At 36.1% G+C, this 23828-nt stretch overlaps 2 protein-coding genes across 2 annotated transcripts; both read left to right on the forward strand.

The window, feature by feature from the left end:
• The first annotated feature begins 11629 nt into the window (after window positions 1–11629).
• Window positions 11630–16073, forward strand: lim2.1 (lens intrinsic membrane protein 2.1). Its single transcript, XM_051684237.1, has 5 exons — window positions 11630–11793; window positions 14440–14632; window positions 14989–15138; window positions 15537–15671; window positions 15891–16073. The coding sequence occupies exons 2-5, from the start codon at window positions 14458–14460 to the stop codon at window positions 15950–15952; spliced, it is 522 nt and encodes a 173-aa protein (XP_051540197.1). The 5' UTR covers window positions 11630–11793; window positions 14440–14457; the 3' UTR covers window positions 15953–16073.
• Window positions 16074–19389: 3316 nt separating this feature from the next.
• On the forward strand, window positions 19390–20657 carry LOC127432846 (brain-specific homeobox protein homolog). Its single transcript, XM_051684298.1, has 3 exons — window positions 19390–19642; window positions 20110–20300; window positions 20415–20657. The coding sequence occupies exons 1-3, from the start codon at window positions 19390–19392 to the stop codon at window positions 20655–20657; spliced, it is 687 nt and encodes a 228-aa protein (XP_051540258.1).
• The last annotated feature ends 3171 nt before the right edge of the window (window positions 20658–23828 follow it).

Below are 23828 nucleotides of genomic sequence, written 5' to 3' on the forward strand. Positions count from 1 at the left end.
CGCGGCTATCATAGTGCTGATATATCCCTCAAAACAGGAGTGCAGCCTAGGCTGCATTGTTCTTTTGAATCTCACAAACACAGTTTCATTACTCCATTAAACTCTGTCTTTCTTATGATTGCTCGAACTTAGCCATCATATTACCATTTCAAGAGTCTCCTATGCACAGGTCGGGTTCTTTATTTGCCTACGAGGAGTGATGAAATAGGCAATTGCTGATATACCCCCCCCCCCCAAACAAAATGAAACAAAAAGCAATCTGACTGCATATCCTTGTCTACCTATATTGAGTGTTTCCAGACACGTACCTGGTGATGGGCAGGCATCAGAAATGATTAAGTATAGAATTGGAGAAATATGCAGAGGTCCTGGCCTTATTTGAACATACATAATTTTGCATTGATGTGAGAGGGAGGGGCTGAAGTCAGTGCTTCGGTATGCCACCATCTTGCCGCTCCACACAGTTAGCAGAGAACAGCTGTTCATTTGAAGCTGCCTGCACCTTTTCTTGACCCCATTTTGTTCTGTGCGGCAGCTGAGACAGAGGAGGAATTAGTTGTTTTACTACCGCCCAGCCGCAGTGTGTGTATCTGTGATTCCACTTGTATTCTCTCCATTACCGCGGCCCCTCTGTCTGATTAGGCACAACACACTCACTAACATGCCAAATCACTAGTGCGTAGCACAGCCCAGAGCCCTGCCCTGGACATACACACTCGCACATCTACACACATTCACTCACATACACACTTTCAATTCCTGCCACCTGTCAGAATCACATCCAGAATGAAAAGTAGGCTATTGATACTGTATCTATTTATTCTTTGATTTGTTTGCCATTTTTCAGATTTTTTTATTGGCCGCCGATCTTATGATCCATAACTAAAGGTTTCTCATTTCCTACAAAGGCAAAAGGAACAGAAACTACATTTGCACTGAAAATAAAGTAATTACATTGGTTAAATATGGACATGAATCTAAGCCAAATCTGGCTGTTACTCAGTACTCAGTAAGAGACCAGACGTTGGTCATAACTCCATTTTAACAAAATGCACAGTAAAAGTGGTGAATTGTTACCTTAAAGAGCTATTCTGATAATACCCTTAACATGACTTTTGTTGGTGTAACCTAATGTATTCAGGTTAATTTAGACATGTTAAAGAATATTTTTGAGTTGAATAAAATCAGTTAAAGGAATATTCCGGGTTCAATACAAGTTAAGCTCAGTCAACATAATTTGTTGTAAAATGTTGATTACCACATAAATATAACAGCAATATAATAATTTTCTTAAAAAAGGCAAAAATCAAAGTTACAGTGAGGCACTTACAGTGGAAGTGAATGTGGACAATTATTGGAGGGTTTAAAGGCAGAAATGTGAAGTTTATCATTTTATAAAAGAACTTTTATTCTTCTGTTAAAACTAATGTATTACTTGAGCTGTAAAGTTGTAAAATTGGACATAACTTTACACAGAAAAGGTTAGTTAGTGATTTTATCACATTCAGATCATGTCAACATACATTTTGTTTATGTCTTGTGGCTGTACTTTTAAAACAGTGAGTATTTTAATGTTTAAGGATTGGCTCCATTCACTTCCATTACAAGTGCCTCATTGGAACCCCGATATTTTTTTTTATTTCTTTTTTTTTTAAAGAAAACGAGGACAAGTCGAAATAATTTTTGGTGGTAATCAACATTATGCCTTGACTGAGCTTTACTTGTTTTGAACCCGGAATATTCCTTTAATAGATGTTAACACATGAAGCATATTTTTTTGTTACCTATCAAAACATTTTTTAGAATGGGTGTAGTTACTGCATTTTGCCTTTGCAGCATCAGTCTCATGAGACTGATAGCCTTATCATTTTAGATGTAGGCTAGGAATGGTACGGTTCAAAAGTTCATGATCTCAGGTCATATATTGATGATATGATTTGTTTACTACTCACTGTGTTTCTGTTGGTTTCTCTCTCTCTCTGGCTATCCATCTCTCTTTTTTATGTTTTATTGTTATGTCTCATCCATAAGTGATTATTTATGATTGAAAGATGTTGTTGTAAAACATCATGAAAAATGGTCACATTCGCCTCACCATATAAATAAAATATCTCAGAAAAGAAAATCTATTTCCACTCTTTTCTTCTATTGACTTGAAATTCAAAAGACAGAAATTGAAAGTGAAATCACTTGCATTTCTTTTATAATATTCATTTAAACAAAGCTTTTGCTAAGTCATATTGATTGTGTTCTTATTTAAAAGTACCTGAGGCAGGGTGTCTCTAATCCAAGGGTTTTTTTTTAAAAATCACCTGGTCAGACAAATGGGACCTTTTAAAGAGTATAATGTGTTCTTAAATTATTTTATTGATGGGAAGTGGGATGGCCTCCGCAGGTACCCATACAAATGTTTGGAGCACGCTGTGAAAGGGTCAATTTGTGCTCCATTTTCCATTTCTTCATTATCTGCTTTTAAAGCCGTGCTGAGTAGCTCAATAGGCCTGCAAGAAACTTCCACCCTCATGCATTTACCACTGCCAACGTTCTCCTCCCTGTTGATTTTTAAGCGTTTTAATCGCCAAATCATAAATTGTAAATTGTTGTTTTGAAATGTCACTTTATTTGGCTTAGCTATTTAAGAATAAGAAGTTAAGATATATGTGCTGTATTTTAAAAAAGCAGGATAGTGTATAGCTTTGGTATAGCTAATTTGCTTATTCCCTTGTGTAATATAAAACTTTCTATGCATCTTTTTTTTCCATACAGTGTAAGTGAATGGTGAAGCTATCAGTTGATAATATTTTACCTAGCATCTCCTTTTGTTTTCCACAGAAAATAATAATAAATAAAAGTCATGCGGGTTTGGAAAAACATGAGGGTGAGTAAATGATGACAGAATTTTCACTTTAGGGTGAACTATCCTGTTAAGTATAGCAATAATGAGTATGCTTCTTATCTTTGCTTAATTACATGTCAATTTGCAATAAAGCCGAATAACAGGGTTACTTTTGCTTCGCAGAATGTTTATTAGCAATGACCTTGACATGAATGGGCTGAAAAGCATCTCCATATGACAGGTTAAAATGCACTTCCACTTACATTTAAACTTCCATGTAGGCACTTCAATTTAATAATGCAGTCATCATTTGTAAATGACTCCCCTTTCAGGGTCCATTAAGAAGTTGAACAGAATTTTTTTCCTCTATTGAACTGAGAGTCAATAGGTGTGTAATAAGCAATAGTGCAGATCCATGCGCCGCAGAGGATGGGGTGGGGTGTGTGGAGGGGGGCTGATGAGAGATTACTCTCTGAACAGGCTAATTAACGTCTGCTGGCCTGGACTTGTGGTAAAGTGGCACATTTGTGCTTTAGCAGCCGTCATTTAGTGACTGACAAAGACTGGGATTGTAGATTAGTGGAAAAATGGGCTCTTAATTAGGCGCTAACAGTTGGTGACGCTTACAAATGGGAAATAAGTTAGGCATCATCAGTGAATTTATTAATTTTTATTTACTGTTTTTAATTCTATATATAGTAGTGGAAAGCTCCACATACACACACACACACACACAAGATGAATAGGTTAAAAAATTATTGCCTTTACATTTCAAAATAAATGTAAATATGTTAATATGATTTTAAAATGGAAGCAGGAAAATAAGATTATATATATATATATATATATATATATATATATATATATATATATATATATATATATATATATATATATAAATATTTTTATGTTTTTTTTTTTTTTTTATGTAAGAAGGTTAGATTTCAACATTTTAAATTTTACCTATTGGTATCATCAATGAGATCCTTTTAATTATTTCACCTAGATCAAATAGAGAGCAAATGGAGACTTTTGCTTAAGCCCTCTGCTTCTTTGATTTTTCATCTGAGAAAAATCTCTTAGTAATCTCACGTGTCTCCTGTAGAGTGTCTAAAAAGATCTTCACAATGTCTCACACTGTGCTCAGATTTGCCAAGACAGCAAAGTCTGCAAACAAAAGTCAGAGATTTCAATATGAACGCAAACATTTCTGATAAAATTCTTCCAAGACCCAATTATCTGAGCTATGCATATTCGTTTATAGAGAATTTTAGCGTAATGTAGTGTATATAGCTCTATACTCTTACTGTAGGTCAACACTTGTCTCATTTGTTTCTATTTTATATCCTAATTGTATTTCAGGGGAAACATCTGAGACAAAGCTGGTACTTAAATGAAACATAAATGAAAACCCCATTAAATCCAACACAGTCTCATGACAACTCATAATAATTTGTACGAGGTGGCGAATTCATAAGATATGTATGAAAAGTTACAGCTTTTATTCCCATAGAGACCACATGATCAAAAAACAGGAATTGAAATCGATACAATACTGGAATCAAATTTTAACTATCCTCCTATCTAACACTTTGTTTTAAGAAAGGAAACATATGTGAACAAATTTGATTACTCATTCCATATTTTGCCTATTTATACAATACAAATGACTGATGTATGCCAATAAAGCTTCCCTCCTCTCGTTCCAAACCCTGATGTTTTCTTCTTCCGTGGTACACTAAAGTTGTTTTCCTATTAAAATCTTGGTTAAAGGGTTTGGGAAGTGGATAGACTTTATGGTCAGGTTTAGATTTGGGTTAGGGGTTCAATTTAGGAAATATCAGGGCTTGGGTAGCTCAGTGAGTAAAGATGCTGACTACCACCCCTGGAGTTGCGAGTTCAAATCCAGGGCGTGCTGAGTGACTCCAGCCAGGTCTCCTAAGCAACCAAATTGGCCCGGTTGCTAGGGTGGGTCACATAGAGTCACATTGGGTTAACCTCCTCGTGGTCGCTATAATGTGGTTCTCGTACTTGGTGGAGCGCGTGGTGAGTTGTGCGTGGATGCCGTGGAGAATAGTGTGAAGCCTCCACACGCTATGTCTCCACGGTAACGCGCTCAACAGGACATGTAATAAGAAGTGTGGATTTACAGTCTCAGATGCACAGAGGCAACTGAGATTTGTCCTCTGCCACCCAGATTGAGGTGAGTCACTATGCCACCACAAGGACTTAGAGCGCACTGGGAATTAGGCATTCCAAATTGGGGAGAAAAAAATGTAATAAAATAAAAACTTAGGAAATATCATTTGTTTATTTTTTTCTGTAAAAAATAAAAGTCATCCGTTTTTTTACTCGTACATTTTCTTTCAATTTCGCCATCTTTGAGGCTAAATGGAGTTCATTTACACTTGGTCTTTTCGTGATGTGATAGCTATCCGATCAGTAAAAATGCACTAAGTGATTAAATGTAATTACCCCCAAAGATGAACAACCTATAAAAAGTCAATCATTGTTACTGTGTAATCCCTGCTCAGTGGCAGGATTCCTACAATATTTCATTTATAACATAGCAATGAAATGTCGTTTTATCATCCCCTGTTGAGACACAAGATGACTAACTACAAACTGGTAAAAGGCCTGTTTGGGATACATACTGACTGTGCATTCCTCTGCCTGAGGGCCAAACTGGCACAGATACTAAATAAGAGGCACATTTACACAGCCCTATGATGGTAGTGCCAAGCCCATGGCACTTTCTCATTGCCCTGTGTGAGTCCAGGTGAAGGCAGGGGGATGAATGCAGAGGTCTAAGGTGTTGAGAAGAGCATGGTCATATAGATAGAAAAAAAGAGGGAGCGAGCGAATTGGCAAAGTGTGCTACTGGCTCACACAAACCCAAGCTCTTAACCCGGATGTCTCCACTGACCCGTGAATACCCCTCCTTTCTGACCTGGACAAAAGTGGGACAGAAGGACAAATTAGATCACAACACTCTGAATTAACTAAGAGGGTGTTCATTTGGGCAGAGTATACTGTGATGTTAAGTTGGGGTGAAAAACAATGCTCACAAAAGCAGTTGGGGTGCTGTTGTTCTTAATACATTTTTGAATAACATTTGTATTTGAAGTATTTTAGTTCACCATAACCTAATGCTGTGTGCACTTTGTTTTATTTTATATTGTGTCCAAATTTATGGAAGTGTACTGTAGATTTCTGTATTTCTCATCAAGAGAAAATAAAATAGAAATTATTGACATCTGCCATGCTGCAATTCTCTCCATAAATGCTTGAATGCATCATTAGTTTATGAGTACCTGTGCCATGAATTTTCTTTTTCTCAGCAAGGGAGTGCTTGAAAGCAATGACTCTGCATGGCGTTGGGCGTTAGCTGAAAGAAAGGTCATCGTGCCAACTGAAAGGGCTTCCTGTGGGATACTGGAAGTCCAAGTCACCTCTGCATCTCACTGGATTATGCTGCACTTGCTGGCAGATGCCACCCAAATATCTTATTCCTCTTCTTGCTCACTTAGAGGGATCAAATGATCAGTGAGAACTCAGTTATCAATGGGAGTCAGTGTAGAGCATTTGTCTGCCTCTGCATCCTTGTGAGGCAACGGGAGCTTTGATTTGCTTATTTGGGACTGACCTGTACAATTACATGGTGATAAAGGCTTTTGACCGGGAGCAGGGACGTGGCAGGGGTCTGTTGACTGTACTCTGTGTCCGGGTTAACTGAAGCTGAATGGACATAGGAGGCTGGTTAAGCACTGCTTGTTAAGTCCCTCGTAGGACCCCATGAGACCTGAGAAACAACAATGGCAGAATTAATGGGTAAAGCGCAATGAGAATGTCAACACGACGGGGAGCATGCTCAGAGTGCAGGCAGCTCATAAGGTGATTGTGTTGCCAAATGCCCGTGTTGGATCTTTCGCATTCGTTCATGCATTTGAAAGCAAATTTTTGTTGCTTTGATGCGAGGTATAATGCCTTTTATTTGATTCTGCCACTAAACAGTTACACAGAAGAGGAAGCAGTCAAACAACATGAGAATGACTTTTCAAGGGCTGCTATATTGTACAGTATTTTCTCTAATGTATTGGTATAGGTATAGTATAGCAGTTCTCAACTGGTTTTGCTTTACAACTCAGATTTTACATTGGACATCAAGTGGTGACCCAAAACAGCACCAAAATAGTTTACCATACAAAATGTCAACACAAATGTATTTTTCGTCTTTTGGCCTGACAAAGACTTAATGGTCAAAACGTTGCAAGTGTAAGCCTACAAAGCATTTTTGGAGCAATAAACCAGTGTGTGACACTTTGCATTGTGTCTTGCACCAGCGCCCAACTTTGGTTGGGCGTGCGTAAATTTTTTCTTCATTTTTCTTTAACACAGATGTTTTCAAAATCAAAAATGTATAAAGTTAGGGTTAGGAAGTGTAATCAAGCTTAGGGTTAGGTTAGGTTAGGTTTGGTTAGGGTTGGGGTTAGGATTCAAATCATGATTGCGCCAAGGAGACTGCAGGTATCAAGATTAACATTGAAAACGGAGGTACATTTTAGTCTGTTTATAACCCTAAGCTGATCATTTCACTTCAAAAGACTTAAATTAAACCACTCACATTGTATTGATTACCTTTACGTCCTTTTTTGGGGCTTGAACGTTTTGGACCCCACTGACTTGTATTGTATGGGCAAACACACGTCATATCACCATCAAAAAATCTTCCGTTATGCAGAAGAAAGAAAGACGTACGATTTTGATACGGCATAATGGTGAGTAAACTGTAAAAGAATGATCATTTTTAGGTGAACTTTTCCTTTAATATTACAATGAATATGGTAAAATAGGCTCAACAATATACAAAATTATTAACATGACATAGGCTGAATAAGAACATTTTGTAAATGCATAAACAGCAGAAGTGTGATTTACCACCCTAGGCTAATGTTAGCCACATTAACAAGTTACAGATTAATTTGTACCAAAATACAGTTGAATTTGATTGGATGCATGGCCTTCCGTGTCAACAACAAGAGAAAGGGTTTTTTTCTTGCTTTTAAAAGCCTATATATTTTGCTATCCTATGCACATATACAGGGTTAGTTGCATTTTATTATTTGCCTTAAGGGTTATTTTTCCCTGCTGTCCACAACCCATTTTGGGGTCATGACCCACCAGTTGAGAACCACTGATTTGAAGCTACATAAAAATCTTAACTTTTTTAGTGCTTGATAAAATGTTTAACTCCTTACACTAATTATTACATGTAATCTTTTTTTCTTTTTAAAGGTGTTAAGCAAGTTAGTTTGGCAGGTCTGCATGAACTCTTGAGGCGTCCATTTGTAAAATTATTCCATAACACTCTGGCTCTTTCTGGAGCTGCAAACTTGGCCAACTCCAGTGAACTTCTAAGGAGCCATCCATCAGTCAGAGTTAGGCCTAATGATGTGTCCATTCTGACACTTCAGAATTGGTCACATCAAATTGCTCTGGCAGCAGGGAAAACATTGAGAGAGATAGCCTCTCCCTGATATAATTTGTTGCTGCAAATCACAAAACAGAGCAGGAAATAATATGTGAAGTCAAGTTTAGTGAGAGAGAAAATGGAAAAATTTAGGGTTGTGAGCCACCTTAATGGATATCCTTGCAGCTGGATGAAAATGGGCTCGAGTAATGTGTCCTTAATGTGAGCCAGCCAGGTTTCTCGGAGTGTATCAAGAGAAAGGTGCCCTGTCATTTCAGCTAGCAATCACTTAATGGGGACGGTAAATCTCAACAAAATGGACATGCACTGTGCTATTTCTGGCTGCAGGAGATGGAGTGAGTGATTGGTTCTGGTGAAAAGGGAACAAAAAATCAAAACAACGGAGGGGAAAAGTAACTTGAAAAAAACAAAGACTAGGAAAAAAGCAATCTCTTCCTTCTGTGGTCTGTGCGATGTTTGTGTTTTGCAAAAGTGCAGAGACAGTGACAGGAATTTCAATTATCTAATTACGGTGAAATGAAAAGACATAAATGTTGTGATTTCTGCTGTCTTTCATAGATCAATCTAATGTGCGCTCACATTGAAAATCTAGCAAAATGGACGAGGCAAAGTGAGGCTGCATCTCTTCAAATCATGCAATTAAAACGACAAATTAGTTTCTTGATATATTCATCTAAGTGGTTAAGTGGAAGGGTTTTATTCCATACTCGTTGCAGTCGAGCAGGGATGGGAGGGAGAATCGTCTGCATGCTCTTTTGATTAAGGCAGACGCTTAAATGCTGGGAAAACGTTGAAAGCATTTGCCATACAAATTAGCCAACCGAAGGCTGCAAAATGAAATTCTAAAGAGTTGATTTAGGCATTTAGGGGGATGCGGCTGGCAGCTTAAAGGATTCAAAGACATTTCTCAGACTGTGTGCATTATGTTGAAGGGGGCAGGCCTGAAAATGGTTTGTGTTTTGTGTTATTATGAAAGGGCAAGCCACTGGAAAAATAAATTATTTCAATATCCTTTTGACCCAAGAGTAAACCGAAGAAGTTATTAGCTGAACATGACAGTGAAAATGTAAGCAGAAAATTTACAAGCTGTTTACACATATCAGTGAAGACATTTCTCTTTCAAACTAAGGAGACAGAATTTATTTTAAATACATTTGATAAATTCTATCCATCCATCCATCCATTCATCCATCTGATTACCATTAATGTATTTATATGTATCGTAGGCTATGTACTGTATATATATATATATATATATATATATATATATATATATATATATATATATATATATATATATATACAGTACTACTGTGTATGTATACTGTGTACAGTGCATAGGTTTTAGGCACTTGTGAAAAATTTTGCATTGTGAGGATGTCTTCAAAAATAATCCCATAAATAGTTTTCAGCATATCAGTTAACGTCATACGTCATAACGTACAGTAACGACATAAAAAATCTAAATCAATCAAGCTTTGCTTTCGTATAAGCACTAATTCGCATAGGTACACCTGGACACAGTTTTTCTTGGTTGTTGGCAGAAAGAATGTTCCAAGCTTCTTGTAGAACTTGCCACAGTTCTTCTATCTATTTAGGCGGTCTCGATTGCTTCTGTCTCTTCGTATAATCTCGGACTGACTCAATGATGTTGAGATTTGGGCTCTGTGGGAGCCATACCATCTGTCGTAGGGCTCCTTGTTCTTCTATTCAATTGTATTTGCAAAGGGAATGTTGAAAGCTAAAACTGATATTTCCTACTGATACATGAAAATCAGAATATATAAAATAACCCTTCAAGACAAATTTTTCTGTGAAAAATATAAAGCGCCTAAGCAGGGTCGTAGCCAGGTATTTTGGGCCCCCTGACTGTGTATTGCTCAGGGCACCTTTCCTATTAAAAAAAAATATACAGTTTAGAATTTGTTGTGGGACCACCCTGGACCTGTGGGCCCCTAAAATTGTTACCACCTTTCACCCCACTAGCTATGGCCCTGCGCCTAAGACTTTTACACAGTACTGTATAAAGAAATTTGAAAATAAATTCATTAAATTCGATAGTGTTAAGGCATTACAGTTTTGTCATCTGGCATGTAACTGCCCCACAAAGGTTCTGAGAATCCTCTGAAAGCCTGTTTGGAATATTCTTCTCTGCATCCGCAAAGTAGCCAAAAGTTTGCTATCATTAATGTTTGCTGTAATACACATGTGTCATAACAAATTCATCCTCTGAAAAGCCAGCTGCATTTGAAGGTGAAATGCTTCTCTCTCACTGAGACATATTGTCCACTTTGATAGCTCAGGATGATATCAAATGCTCCTCGGCTGCCTCAGTTGAAATGGAACAAAATAGGCGGTGGTCTATAAAAATGAAGTTAGACGTAAGTACGGCACTCACATCTTTGAAAAAACCCTTTCCTGTTGCATTTTGTAGTCGTCAATTGGTCGGAGCAACTTGCTCTAATGCAGGTAATGGATCCACTGTGGTCCTTTCATCTTCGGGACCATGTGTGGGAGATGGGAGAGGAAGCCTTCTGGAGGAGAAAACAACTCTAACACACATAAGGGCGAGGGAAAGAAAACCAAAGCTAATGCTCAATAGGCTGGCTGCAAGTTAGGATGAAATGTTAAGCATTCTCCAGGGACTGGGAGAATTCAAAGGTGTTTTAGCATATTGGATAATTCTGTTAAAGGTTGTTTATTCTTGAACAACAAATAGTTGGAAGAATAATGGTTTGGCTATTTATATTTCATTTTGAATACATATTAATTTAACAGATGCATTTTTCAAAAGTCGCTTTCAAAAGTGACTATACTACAGGACAACTTAGTTTTTTATTTAGAATCACTTAGTATTATAGATGGTGATCTCATGAAAGCACACCACATTTTTTTTTATATCCACTCTGGATTATATTTTAATCATTTTAAATGAAAAGCAATGATGTGTTTGTATGCTATCTTCTAGTGGACGTGCACAATAATTCACCCGGTGCAGAAGAACCTGAAATGTGGTTCAAGGATGATAATTATGTGGCAAAATCATCACAGCACAATTTCACTTGTTTAAATTGTAACAGAATATGAAAGCACACACAATAAAATTCAACATTTGTTTTGAAAATCTAATTGTTCGTTTCTAGGACCAACAGCAATCCAAATTTTCCGCTCGGCCTCTTTCCAACTATAGGGTGGTTAGTAGAGCCCACTCAATGGAAAGCCTCCAGTCATCAGGATTTGTAGATAGTTCTGTGTCTTCAGCAGATTCCAAAATCACAAAACTAGCCCTAGCTGATTGGCTGTGTTTCTGCCTGTTGTTTTGTTTCTGTGCTCCGCTTGGTCTTTCCCCTGTTCTCTCTATTCACCCGCTAAACGCTAGTGCTAAGAGCTGCTGGAAAGCTGCCTGTACAGCCATTATAGGGCCCTGGTGTATTTTATTCAGACTTCATCTAGGGGGTTGATAAAGGTAAGTGTCACTACTTTTAACAGCTAGATTATATTTGATGACAGATTTGTTTGACTAGTCTGCCTTTTCTTGCTTTCCTCAATACAAATCTGGAACACCCTCAAATGACTACATTACAGTAACATCTGTCAATTCAATACAACTTAAAAAACAGAATTTAATAAACAATGTATACTGACATTTGTTTATGTGGGGATTTACTTCAAAAGTTTTTTTTTTAGAAAATTTAATGCAGAAACTGCTAGTAAATTTAACAAACCATATTTTCAAGTGAAGGCTACACACAGTTCTTGGTGGCTTTAATTAGAAATTCTCAAGTAAACAAGTTTACTTTGCAACACTCTGTTTTAAAGAAATTTTTATAATTTTTCTCAAGCAATGTAGCACTGAATTAAGACACACTCTTAACAGTGTACTGTACTGGCATTTCAAACATGCTTTTTAAACGTACTCAGGCATTTACCACATGACATGGAAACCTTCCACAGGAAAGCATAATGCATGCTATGTAGTTTATTAGACAACATTGCCTCGCTCTTATGGTGATATAAACAACAGACACACAGACCTGAACACAGATAATTTTGTTGCTCATAAATTGGTAATTTTGAGTAGAAAATGAACTCGAAAAGTCAAGTAAAATGTACATATTTAATTTACCAGTGAAATTTACTCAAATGAGCAAATAAATATGAGGTTTTCTACCTTAGGATTGACACATAATGGCACATTGTAAAGATAAAAAATCATGAATAACATCTGAGCTAGAGTATTAATTTCTACATGTTTGAACTGAGTACAAATGTAGAATCGACTTAATATTTTCATGTTCAAGCTTAAACGGACTTATTAAATGTAAAAAGTAGAAAGTATATTTTCTGCTATATTTACTTCACTACAAAATAATTTTTCAGTGTAGCATGTATTAGTATAAAATATGCATTGTGTACAATATAAAGTATTAAGTATTTAACCATGTATTAGTATAAAATATATAGTATTCATTATGAAGTATAGATTTTAGACTAAACACATTTCTATGCTAATTTAGAACATTTAATTTGGGGGGGGGGGGGGGGTTGGTTATGATTTTATGTTTCATAACATATAAAAATTAAAATGGCATTTTCATAATCTATCTATTTAAATCTTTGATCTATTAAAAACTTTGTTCAACAGTTGGCATCATTATCGCTCTCCAGGGGTGGTTCTATGTTCAGTGACTATTCGGGGCTGAGCCCAATAGAAATTTATGGGGCCATCCTTTGAGGAAATATCGAATAATACACTTTATGATAAAAGTTTTAGTGTTACATCTGTGAAGTGTCAAATATATAGTAAATATTTTAATATTGCTGAAACTAAAAGGCTTGTCTAACTTTTGTCTCAGCCTCAGATATGCTCAAAGAACAGAAGTTGCATACTTTTAAAACTATGCAGGCTACTATAAAATGCGATAAAAAACACAACTTTTATTTCTTTCGGCTTTCCATAGTGCTGCTATATATTAAATATTAAAATATTTAATATTTTACAATCAACTTGATACCGAAGCTGGTACTTTTGACATCTTTACAAGATTATAGAAACATATGGGGCTTTAGCACGCTAGCCCACCACTAGCACCGCCCCATGTTGCTCACTTTCCATTGCACATGAGAGATCAGCCTTATCAAACCTTTTAGAGAGGTAGAAACTATGGCGCCCCCTACTGATTACTGGTGCTTTTGCTGGCAAACATTTAATTGTGTCCACATACTTACAGACAAACTGTGTTTACAGAACTGACTAATATAAATGATTTTTCAATAGCTGAATGGCAATGACTGATCAAGTTACCAAGCAAACAAAACACACACGCACACACATACACACACACACACACACACACACACAAACTTGTTTTTATATCATTGTGGGGACTCTCCATAGACTTCCATGCATTTTATGGATTTTATACAGATCTAACGAGAATGTCTATCCCCTAACCCTAAACCTAACCCTCACAGAAACCTTTTTGCATTTTTACATTTTCAAAAAAAGAAAAAACATTGTTTAGTATGTTTAATAAGCCATTTCCCTTGTGGTGATCACTGGCTGGGCTACACAAGGTAGATGATCTCAGGTTTTACTATCCTTGTGGGGACATTTGGTCCCCACAATATACTATAAACATGTACACACGCACACACAAATAGCAATGAAGTGTCACAGCCGACAAGGTTAAATATTACTCAAAACTGAACATAACATGTTGCTATTTCTGAATAAGTATTGTCTTCTAGATTACCATAACTGTGATCTCTTTCAGACATTTCACATGAAAGCTCTGTTAGCCTAATACTAAAAAGAAGAGAGAGAGAATGTGGCATAGACAGAGTAATGTAGCCTCCTGATACTGACCTCTCAGCTCACTCAGAGGAAGTAATGTGTTCATTACAATGCAATTACAGACACTTACAAGCCTCAGAATGAAGTGCAGGGTTACAGAGAGGGGTCTACACCAGTCCCTTGATGCTAACACAGACCTGATCTTTACGCATGTGTGTGTGTGTGTGTGTGTGTGTGTGTGTGTGCATTAATGACTTAAATGCAAGTTCAGTGTGTGCTTCATGTGGCCATAAATGTGTCTGTGTTTGTTTTTAGTTTGTCTGTAGGTGCAGAATGTACAGCTTCATGGGAGGGGGGCTGTTTTGTGCAGGAGTGGGCAATATACTCCTGATTGTTTCCACAGCAACAGATTATTGGATGCAGTACCGTCATTCAAACAACTACATGCATCAGGGGCTGTGGAGATACTGCATGCCTGGAAAATGCTTTACACACACCGACAGTATTGGTGAGATTTTCAACCCACAGGAATTCATGTTTGTGTGTCAAAGACAAACAGAAAAATGCAATGCATCAGTTGAATTTGGATAATATTTTTTTCATCATCTTTAATTTTCTTTTTTACGAACAAATTTGAACAAACAAACATTCAGATTGAACAATACGTATCAAATGCACATCTCATTTTGTGTTTGAAAGTAAATCTTGTTCCAGGGATGAGAACCCTACACCTTTACTAAATACTTGACTTCTGTTTTACTTTTGACTTTAGGATTCACCTGAGCATTAGCATTCATATGACGGTCAGTTATCTGGTGAACTGGATAGTCGTTGACTTTCTCACTTGTACATGTGTGTTTACAGCATACTGGGATGCTACACGAGCGTTCATGATCTTGTCTCTATTGGCCTGCTTCATTGGTATCATCATTGGTATTATGGCCTTCATCCACTACTCCTCCTTTGACAGGTTTGATAAAACCTTTGCTGCAGGCATTCTATTCTTCATCTCATGTAAGTAACCTTTTTATATTGATTTACATTTCACTTTAACACCTTTTTATTTTAGCATATTTTCTACAGTGTTATCACGATACTGCCTATTAGTGCTTTTGTTATCATTAGTTATTTTATTTTTGAATGTAATATATTTTACAATATATTTCATACATTTGTATTTATAAATATAGACTGAAAACTATCTAACATATATAAAATAAACAAATATCTGCCATTTATGTTATGTTATATTATTTTTGACACATTGTTATTGTAACTGCTTCACACTGTCCATGTTGCACATGAAGTACAATTAAACAAAATGTAATTTGTCAGAAATATTACATTTGAATTAAATTTGAATTGTTAATATAATTTAACATGACACTGTTTCTATCCTTTTGCCCCACAAGGCTTTTTTGTGTTTCTGGCCATGGCTGTGTACACGGGAGTTACAATAAATTACTATGGTAAACGCTATGGTAACTGGAGGTTCTCCTGGTCGTACATCATTGGCTGGGTGTCTGTTGTGCTCACTTTCTTTTCAGGTAAGAGTAGTTTATATCTGCAAAGAGCACATTTAATAATGCACTGGATGCCTTTGTATTTTTAAAGAGCAATAGGTTTAATTGTACAGTAATTATACTTGTTCACATAGTCTCTAAGAAGTTATTTCTTTTCTTTCTGTAAAAATATAACAATTATTAAATAACACAAACTTCAGTTATTAATTAGGTTGTTTTTGTCTTTCTTCTTTTTTTATTTAGGAATTTTCTACATGTGTGCATACCGGATGCATGAGTGCCCCAGAAGCCCAAATCCTCATTAAACTGGGCTTTATTACTACCAATATTGGCTGCCACTTCAGTACTAAACACCATTAGGTCATGAGAAGAAAAAAAAGAACAAAGCAAAACTTAAATAAAAGATATAATAGGCAATAAAAGTAATGCGTGTATGTATGTATGTATGATCTTTATTATTGTCTGATAAACTGGGCCTGGAGAACAACAAGCACTACTGATGTGTCCAAGTGCAATTGAAAATGCATAATGTTTTATGACAAAGGCCTGAGAATATGAAAATATGTATATATATATATATATATATATATATATATATATATATATATATATATATATATATATATATTAGTCAAGATGTTTAAGTGGTTTTCAAAATTGGAAGTCTTCTTTGTAAATGCAAAGTCTTAAAACATTTTTGAAGATAACCAAGTACATTTTTATTTGCCATTATTACACAGTAAGTTTGTTCATGCCACAAGCCTCTTACAGAAACGCGCCACTTAGTTGTGACGCAGTGGCGTGCTGTCTCCCAATTTCACTTGATTAAATGGCTATTAAAAGCTGCTTAACTGCCTCTGGGTGCGGATTCTATCGACTTCTCAAGTAAAGGCGATCCCATCACCATTAGTACATTTATTCTCGCGTTGTGCCTTAAAAGCAACTTGTTACCCTGATTCGTAAGCAGCGCGGGCCGCAGGTGCCACAGTCAATAACAGGTTTCAATTACAATGCTCCAAAATCACATTACACCGTTGAGTAAAATAGACAGCGATATAGTATTTTATCGTATACATGAGAGAAAAAAAGAATTCAAAAACAAACAAATCAAGAAGCCTGTCGCAAAATGCATTTGCATTTGCATCTGATGTACTTGTCTCTAATTTGTTGGATTTTTTCAGACAGTCTTATGCTGTATGACTATACATTTGTAATCTCAAAGAAGGCTACTGATAACTTCATCAGTAAAATATTTGCTTGCATTCAAGGTAATGCTTATTAAAAGACATGCAACTTATAATATAAGAGCAACTCTGTAAATATGGAGGATCCATTTTTAAAACACACCAACACTGTTAATAAAGCAATGTTTCAAATTGGCAGGAATAACATATTTTCATGACCAATTGAATCTAGTAATTAATTTGTAGCCTACCATCTGATCTAATGGAAAGGATTATTATTTCCGTTCTAACATCCAAACTAATTACCTAATAGCATTGCTGCAAGACTTCTGCCAATAATGAAACACTTTTACCATTAGTCGCGGTGATTGCAGATGTGATGACAACACGATCTCAACAAATTACCGCTCCATCAGTTGAGTCGGAACTGAAGCGCACTTGTATCCTCGCAGATTTCAATATCTACAATTAAATCCGATTTCACGGAAGGTCTTATGCCCTGTACCGTAAATTAAAATAATAAAAAATCTAAAAAAAAAAAAAAAAAAAAAATAAAAAAGCCTACGTGTTCCCTCAGCAATGAAAAAAAAAAAAAAAAAAAAAAAAACACACCAGGAAATGGAAACCGCACACAATCCCCCATAAAACATTGTTTCTTCAGCACTCAATGCTCTAATGTGAATTTAGAAAATCTTTATATCAGGTAAGTTGTTGAAATCTTGCACAACAGGGTAGGGTTGCACCAGCTGTGCGTAAGGTCTTAGGTAAGTTGGGACGTAAAGTTCACACTAGGGGCTTAGTAACTACTAGTTAGTTTTATTATTATTATTATTATTATTATTATTCGTGTTTGAACATCAACAGAGAGGCAGTCATACTACTAGTTAGCTTGTAACTAAGTCAGTGCTTAATTTGGTTGCACCACCTGTTCTTAAAGCAAGACTTAGCTAGTTAAGACTTAGCTACTTAGCTAGCTAGCTACTCTCCGTAAAGCAGGCCTAATGCGTAGTTGCATAATATGATGTTTACCTGTATTGATCCAATAAACAGCCTTCAAATTTGACACAGAAGTGTTAAAAAGCCATGCATTTTATTTTTATATTGTTACGATTGATGTTCAAACCTTGTTTGCTCACGTACAAGCTGTAATAAATTATATCCCCATTAAAATACGTTACGTAATAAAAGTAGATTTAATATATAGTATATTTGCCATGTGTAAATAACAATATATAGGAACTGTATCTCAAATAAATAAGGGGTGATAAATAAATACTAATACAACAGGCTGGGAAAATAGACATTTATTCATTTTAATATCATATATATATATATATTGAATGTGTTGAAACTTGACACTGGGTGACTCACCCTGAAAACTGCACTGTTAGAACGGTCTCATGCTGAAGAGCCCCTTAAAAGTATGCTTTTTTTCTCTCTCTCTCTCTCAATCCTTTCAACATCATACTGTATGTCGAAAGGATTGAAGCCTGTCACGCAAAACATCAGCTCAGTGATGTCATAAAATATCAGTCTGCTTTTTTATTCCATCCACTCCTGGTTGGAGGCTTCCATAAATATTTCGTTTATATGGTTACATTCTACCTAAGTTTAATGGTGCAACGCTCAAATATTTAGTAGTGGGTAAACTGTGACTTAGTGCCCATTTACGCCCATTTACAAGGGGCGTAGATTCCCCAATGTTAATTCTTCACGCTGTAACCCCCCAATTTTCAAGCCAAATCTACGCCCTTGTATGTATAGCTGGTGCAGCAGGCCCAACAAAGTAGAAAACAGACACGTGGTTGTAACTCCCACAGGCAAAAATCGCGGGAAAAGAGCAAAATCACAAAAACACACGAAAATCTGTAATTCGATATATTTGTCCACAAAGTAAAAAACGTTGGGTTGTTGGTTTCCTCAACCACATAATATTAGTCGCTATGTTTGAGTTTTTGTAAACCTTTTTTTGGTTTATTTCATTAGGCCTGACAAGTTGGGTTAAACACAGATCTAGCCAAGGCCATTTAAATAGTAACGTCGTAACAGTCAGAAGCTGCACCGTGACTGCAACAGGTGGGAAATCACATCGTTTCACAAAACAAGGCTTTAACAGGCCGTGCATTTTCCCGATTTCTTTAAACGTTATCAACTAAGGTTAGCCCTTTGTTAACCGTCTTCACCGGTCCACGTGTCTTTTAAGCCACTGTGCAGTGAGAGTGCAGGCTTGGGTCTAAGTGACTGTGGTAGTGACAGGGCTCTTAGGGAGGCCGCTCCTCCCGCCGCCTGCATAATTAATCAGCAAAACAACTCATTCAATCCTCCGCCCAGTCGTCACGCCATTGGCTGAGTGCTAATCTACTTCCTGATTTGCTGCTGTCAGTCTCCCCCCAAATAAAAAGTAGTGTACCTATCCCAGCGTGCACAGGTTGTCAAACAGATCATACGTTAAAGCTTTTAAGGTGCTGAAGCCTGGATCGAACTAAGTGATTTTTGTTTAAGCATCACAAGCCTCACGAACTGGAACGCTTCGCCCGTGATTTCTACATAGTTTTGAGATGAATCTGAACTACACTTCTCCGGTCCCCCAGATGCAGGCTCAAAGGTCAACATCGTTCTTCATTGAAGATATTTTACTACATAAACCTAAACCTTTGCGAGAGGTGTTTCCTTCGCCCTTCTCAAACTCTCTTGCTTCCCGGATGCCTCTTTTAGAATATGGATATCCTCTTATGCCTACACCAATATTGGCTCCTCATCCGCATCATCCACTACATAAACCTGAACATCATCCGTACTTTTTCACCTCCGGTAAGTTGAAACGTAGGCCCGTGGTTTCATTGAAAATGCACAGAATGTACGCGCGGAATTTGGTGGGAATATATTCAACATGTGACCTATAATATCTGGAACAGAAGATGTAACTACTGTAAAAAAAATAAATAAATAAATAAATTCTAAAAACAGACTAAATGTTACCCTGCCAGTTTGCTTTTCATAAACTGAACCTTTATTTTTGGTAAATTCGTATAGTGGAAAATAGGCCTTTGAGATGATCTTCATAAATGAAAGAACCATGTTTTTTTATCCTGAAAAAATTAAATAATAATAATTATCCTACTGATAAAAACAACATTTCTTTGCGACGCAATTTTCTATAATAAATATCTCTTTTTTTTAGACTTGACATCCATATCACATGCTTCTTAAATACAAATCGGAATGTTTACATTTTGAATCATATTTTAAGGGTTGTCATTACATTGATATTCCAAAAGGAATGCAGATGCCGGCGTTATTTCAGCATCATCCAGAGTTACCAGGGAAGCACTGCAGACGCAGAAAGGCCAGAACCGTGTTCTCAGACTCACAGTTATCCGGACTCGAGAAAAGATTCGAGATCCAGAGGTATCTTTCCACACCTGAGCGCGTGGAACTGGCAACGGCGCTCAGTCTATCGGAAACACAGGTAAGATTAAACTTTAAAACATTAAGAACACAGATGTAACTTGTAAGGTCTTGCATGCGCTAACAGAAATATTCTGAAAACGAATCAGGCTTATAAATCGTTTACATTGCGCAGGTAAAGACGTGGTTTCAAAACCGGAGGATGAAGCACAAAAAACAGCTAAGGAAAACACAAGACGACCAGAAAAATCCAAACGATGTAGACCGATCGCTGGAGAACACGAGCGAGAGCGAAACGCACGAGAAAAGTACAGAAGACGGTAAAAACGGCATGAGTCCGGACAGATACACGCTGGATGAAAATGAAGATGATGTCGATATTGAGGATGACATTTGCTCCCCTGGACATTTACTCTAGTGTTATTTACCATCAGAAAACGGAAACGGAAATATTAATTGCAATCTTTTGGATAGGAAATTATATATATATATATATATATATATATATATATATATATATATATATATATATATATATATATATATTAATATTGTTATTATTTTGAAAATAACACTTGTCTGTTATCCTATTCAAGCGCTTAAGGAATCGTTGGACACAGCTGAAATACAATTATGCGTGTATTTTCAGCATTATTATTATTATTATTATTATTATTATTATTATGTAACAATACTCTGACCATTTTTGTATATGTGCAACGAATGGTACGTGAAGTACTGACAATTTGTAAATACATTTAAAATATTTCCTTGTGAAATAATTATTCAAGAGAACAATTTCCATTCCAATTTAAGTGTCACATTTTACATTTTCAGCACTTTCGCGGGACGATGATATTGGTTGGCATGTTGTGGACTGACATATTTATCAAATCTAAAACTGTGACTTGTCATTTGTTTAACAAATAATGTAAATAAACAATGTACATTGAATGAATTATCTAAGACAATTCTCAAAATGACTTGAGCTGCTTCTTCTTCTTCTTCTTCTGATTTTTATTATTTATGTTTATTTATTTATTTTTTCGAAATGCGCTTTGAAAACTCCAAAAAAAAAAATAAGATCAGAGTTCTGCCTAACTCTGAAAAAAAATATTTGTTAAAATCATGAAATTACATCCGGCTTTATAATTTTAGACTTTAGAATCTTAAACTGAATTCCAGAATATTTCTAATTCTAATCATAATTTTAATCTCTAGATTAGAGAAACGAATAATGGTTCTGATTATTACAGCATGCATAACATCATAGTAACAACAATAACGAGGACTAAAGTAATAATAATAGTAGTATAATAAAAAGTTAATTAAAAAAGCGATTTGAAAATATAAGAGACTTGCATGACACATGCATAACTGCATGAGTTATAGATAGGTCTGTTTTTCTTCATGATCTATGTTCATGTGTTGTTTATTTTCCAAAGACAATATTTACACAAACAAAATTAACCACACAACTTTGCCAAAATTATTATTTAAATATATATTACAATTATGTATGTAAGGGTTTTATTTACTGAAAAGGTTTCTTGCAACTGGGCATATTTTTAGCATATTTTTTAAATTGGGTGGATAGTGCACATTGTGTGTGTGTGTGTGTGTGTGTGTGTGAGAGAGAGAGAGAGAGAGAGAGGATGGGATTGTTGGATCTGTTCTTGGAAAATGGATGGACAATAATTTGTTGCATCTTGCATCATATATTTCATTTTTATTGACCGGCCTTTCACCTGTGTATGTTCAATTCAGATTCACAATTGCTGACATTATATTAGTCAAACAACTAGTTTTAATTGGACATGTTAGATTGGTCTAAAAGCCTGCATTATGTGCGTCTCAACCGGTTACCTCTTTTAAAAATGACCAAATCTGACTTTGTATAAGAAAATAATTGTAAAGTTGAAATCTTTTTAAAATCAAATATTTACGATATTAACACGTGCAGCAAGGGGTATCTCGCATACTTTTTTTTTTTTTTTTTTTTACAGGATACCCCTCTAACAGGGTATGTGGCACACTTCCACCCTTTGAAAAGCAATTCATGTCGTTTTCAAAACGTGATTCTGATTAAGCCGGGGAAAATAAAACACGGGAAGAAAATAGACCGTGCGGAAGGTGATCAATTAAAAGATTAAGCGTTTTGCAACACATGGACGCATCTGCATGTCTCTCTAATAGCAGAGCCATCAGCTCATTTTCAGGGGCCTGCCGCCTCCTTTAGCACTGTCCACAGATCAAAGCACGCCTCAGTCTCCCAATCCTTAAAAAGGGATGCTAATTCAACCTCCTTCATGTGCGGTTGAGAGAGACCCCTTCAATTAACTGATTTCAATGGCAGGAGAGAGAGAGAGAGAGAGAGAGAGAGAGAGGGAAAAAAGATGCAAAGAGTGTCGGTCTGGAAAGCCAGCATTTCTCATTTATTCAAAAGGTCCAGCATTTATTAGCCTGGCCTCTGAGGCTTAACACTGAAAACACAGAGTATCAAAGCAGACATGATGGGTTAAATAGAGGCAATAATCTAATTAAAATGTTACATAGGAGTAAATAGCTCTTTGATAATGATCTAAAGATTCCATTAAAGAAATGGGTGCTTGAGCTTGTTTTTAGGGGGTAAATTATCACTTTAAAATACAGAAAACAAGTTTGTGGGCTCGAATAAGGGTGGCTTCAAAGTGTCATCCTTATTTGACCAAATTTTCTCTCTCTAAAAGGAAAGGGCAGGCGAAAGTGGATATAATCAGACTAATAGCCGGGAACTGGCAGAAAACACTTTACACTGGGTTAACAGTGCACTGTAAAAAATAAAATGTTGACTTAACTTAAAATTTCAAGGCAACTTGCTGTACATCTTTTTTGAGTTTATTCAACTTTTGGGTCAAGTAGTTCACTTAACTCAATTTACAGAGTAGGGTCTCGTGTTCACTGAACTTGTACTTTTTTGTTCAGCTGATGGGATTTTTTTTAGTTTAGAAAACTTGTAATGTTTTCTTGACATGACTCAATAAATTATGTTCTGATGGCAATTAAATAAAGATAACTGTAGGCTTAAGGTTTTGTTCCAACATTTATTTGAAACCCCAAAACAGCAGCAACCACTCCATCTTTTCACATGTGAAATGTCAAAAACCACAATCAAAAACACAATTCATATAAAAATGAAAAAAGTCTGGTAGGGTGAAGGATTCAGTGCATTCCACACAATTGCATCCAGGTGTGCTTGAAGAGATTGGTGCTCTTGTGCACAGACCTATTGAAACAAGGGGGAAATAGCAGGATAATGTAAGCTAAGCAACAAAACACCATAGCATTTAAAATGTCTTTATATCTAAAAATTGTTTTTGGAATTAGTACACAGTTGATTATGTGGTAGTGGTACACACCTGTTCCACTTCCAGTGCTTTGCAAATGGCTTACAATAAGCAGAAAATATATAACACACACAGAATCAACAAAAAGATATCCAACACAAGTGTTAATTATTAAGACTTGAAGCAAAGCAAAAATAAGGATTCTTTACAAGTGCAATTATTCTCACCAATGCATGTGTGATACAGTTGACATGTTTGATTTT

The sequence above is a fragment of the Myxocyprinus asiaticus genome, chromosome 42 (assembly GCF_019703515.2).
Source record: "Myxocyprinus asiaticus isolate MX2 ecotype Aquarium Trade chromosome 42, UBuf_Myxa_2, whole genome shotgun sequence".
Taxonomy (NCBI): domain Eukaryota; kingdom Metazoa; phylum Chordata; class Actinopteri; order Cypriniformes; family Catostomidae; genus Myxocyprinus; species Myxocyprinus asiaticus.

What these genes read in the sequence shown, in the direction of transcription:
- lim2.1 (XM_051684237.1), top strand. Translation starts at nt 14,458, where the DNA reads ATGTACAGCTTCATGGGAGGGGGGCTGTTTTGTGCAGGAGTGGGCAAT. An exon ending in TACACACACCGACAGTATTG is followed by an intron (nt 14,633 to 14,988) that starts GTGAGATTTTCA and finishes GTGTGTTTACAG; the next exon opens with CATACTGGGATGCTACACGA. An exon ending in CATTCTATTCTTCATCTCAT is followed by an intron (nt 15,139 to 15,536) that starts GTAAGTAACCTT and finishes TTGCCCCACAAG; the next exon opens with GCTTTTTTGTGTTTCTGGCC.
- LOC127432846 (XM_051684298.1), top strand. Translation starts at nt 19,390, where the DNA reads ATGAATCTGAACTACACTTCTCCGGTCCCCCAGATGCAGGCTCAAAGG. An exon ending in TCCGTACTTTTTCACCTCCG is followed by an intron (nt 19,643 to 20,109) that starts GTAAGTTGAAAC and finishes ATATTCCAAAAG; the next exon opens with GAATGCAGATGCCGGCGTTA. An exon ending in TCAGTCTATCGGAAACACAG is followed by an intron (nt 20,301 to 20,414) that starts GTAAGATTAAAC and finishes TACATTGCGCAG; the next exon opens with GTAAAGACGTGGTTTCAAAA.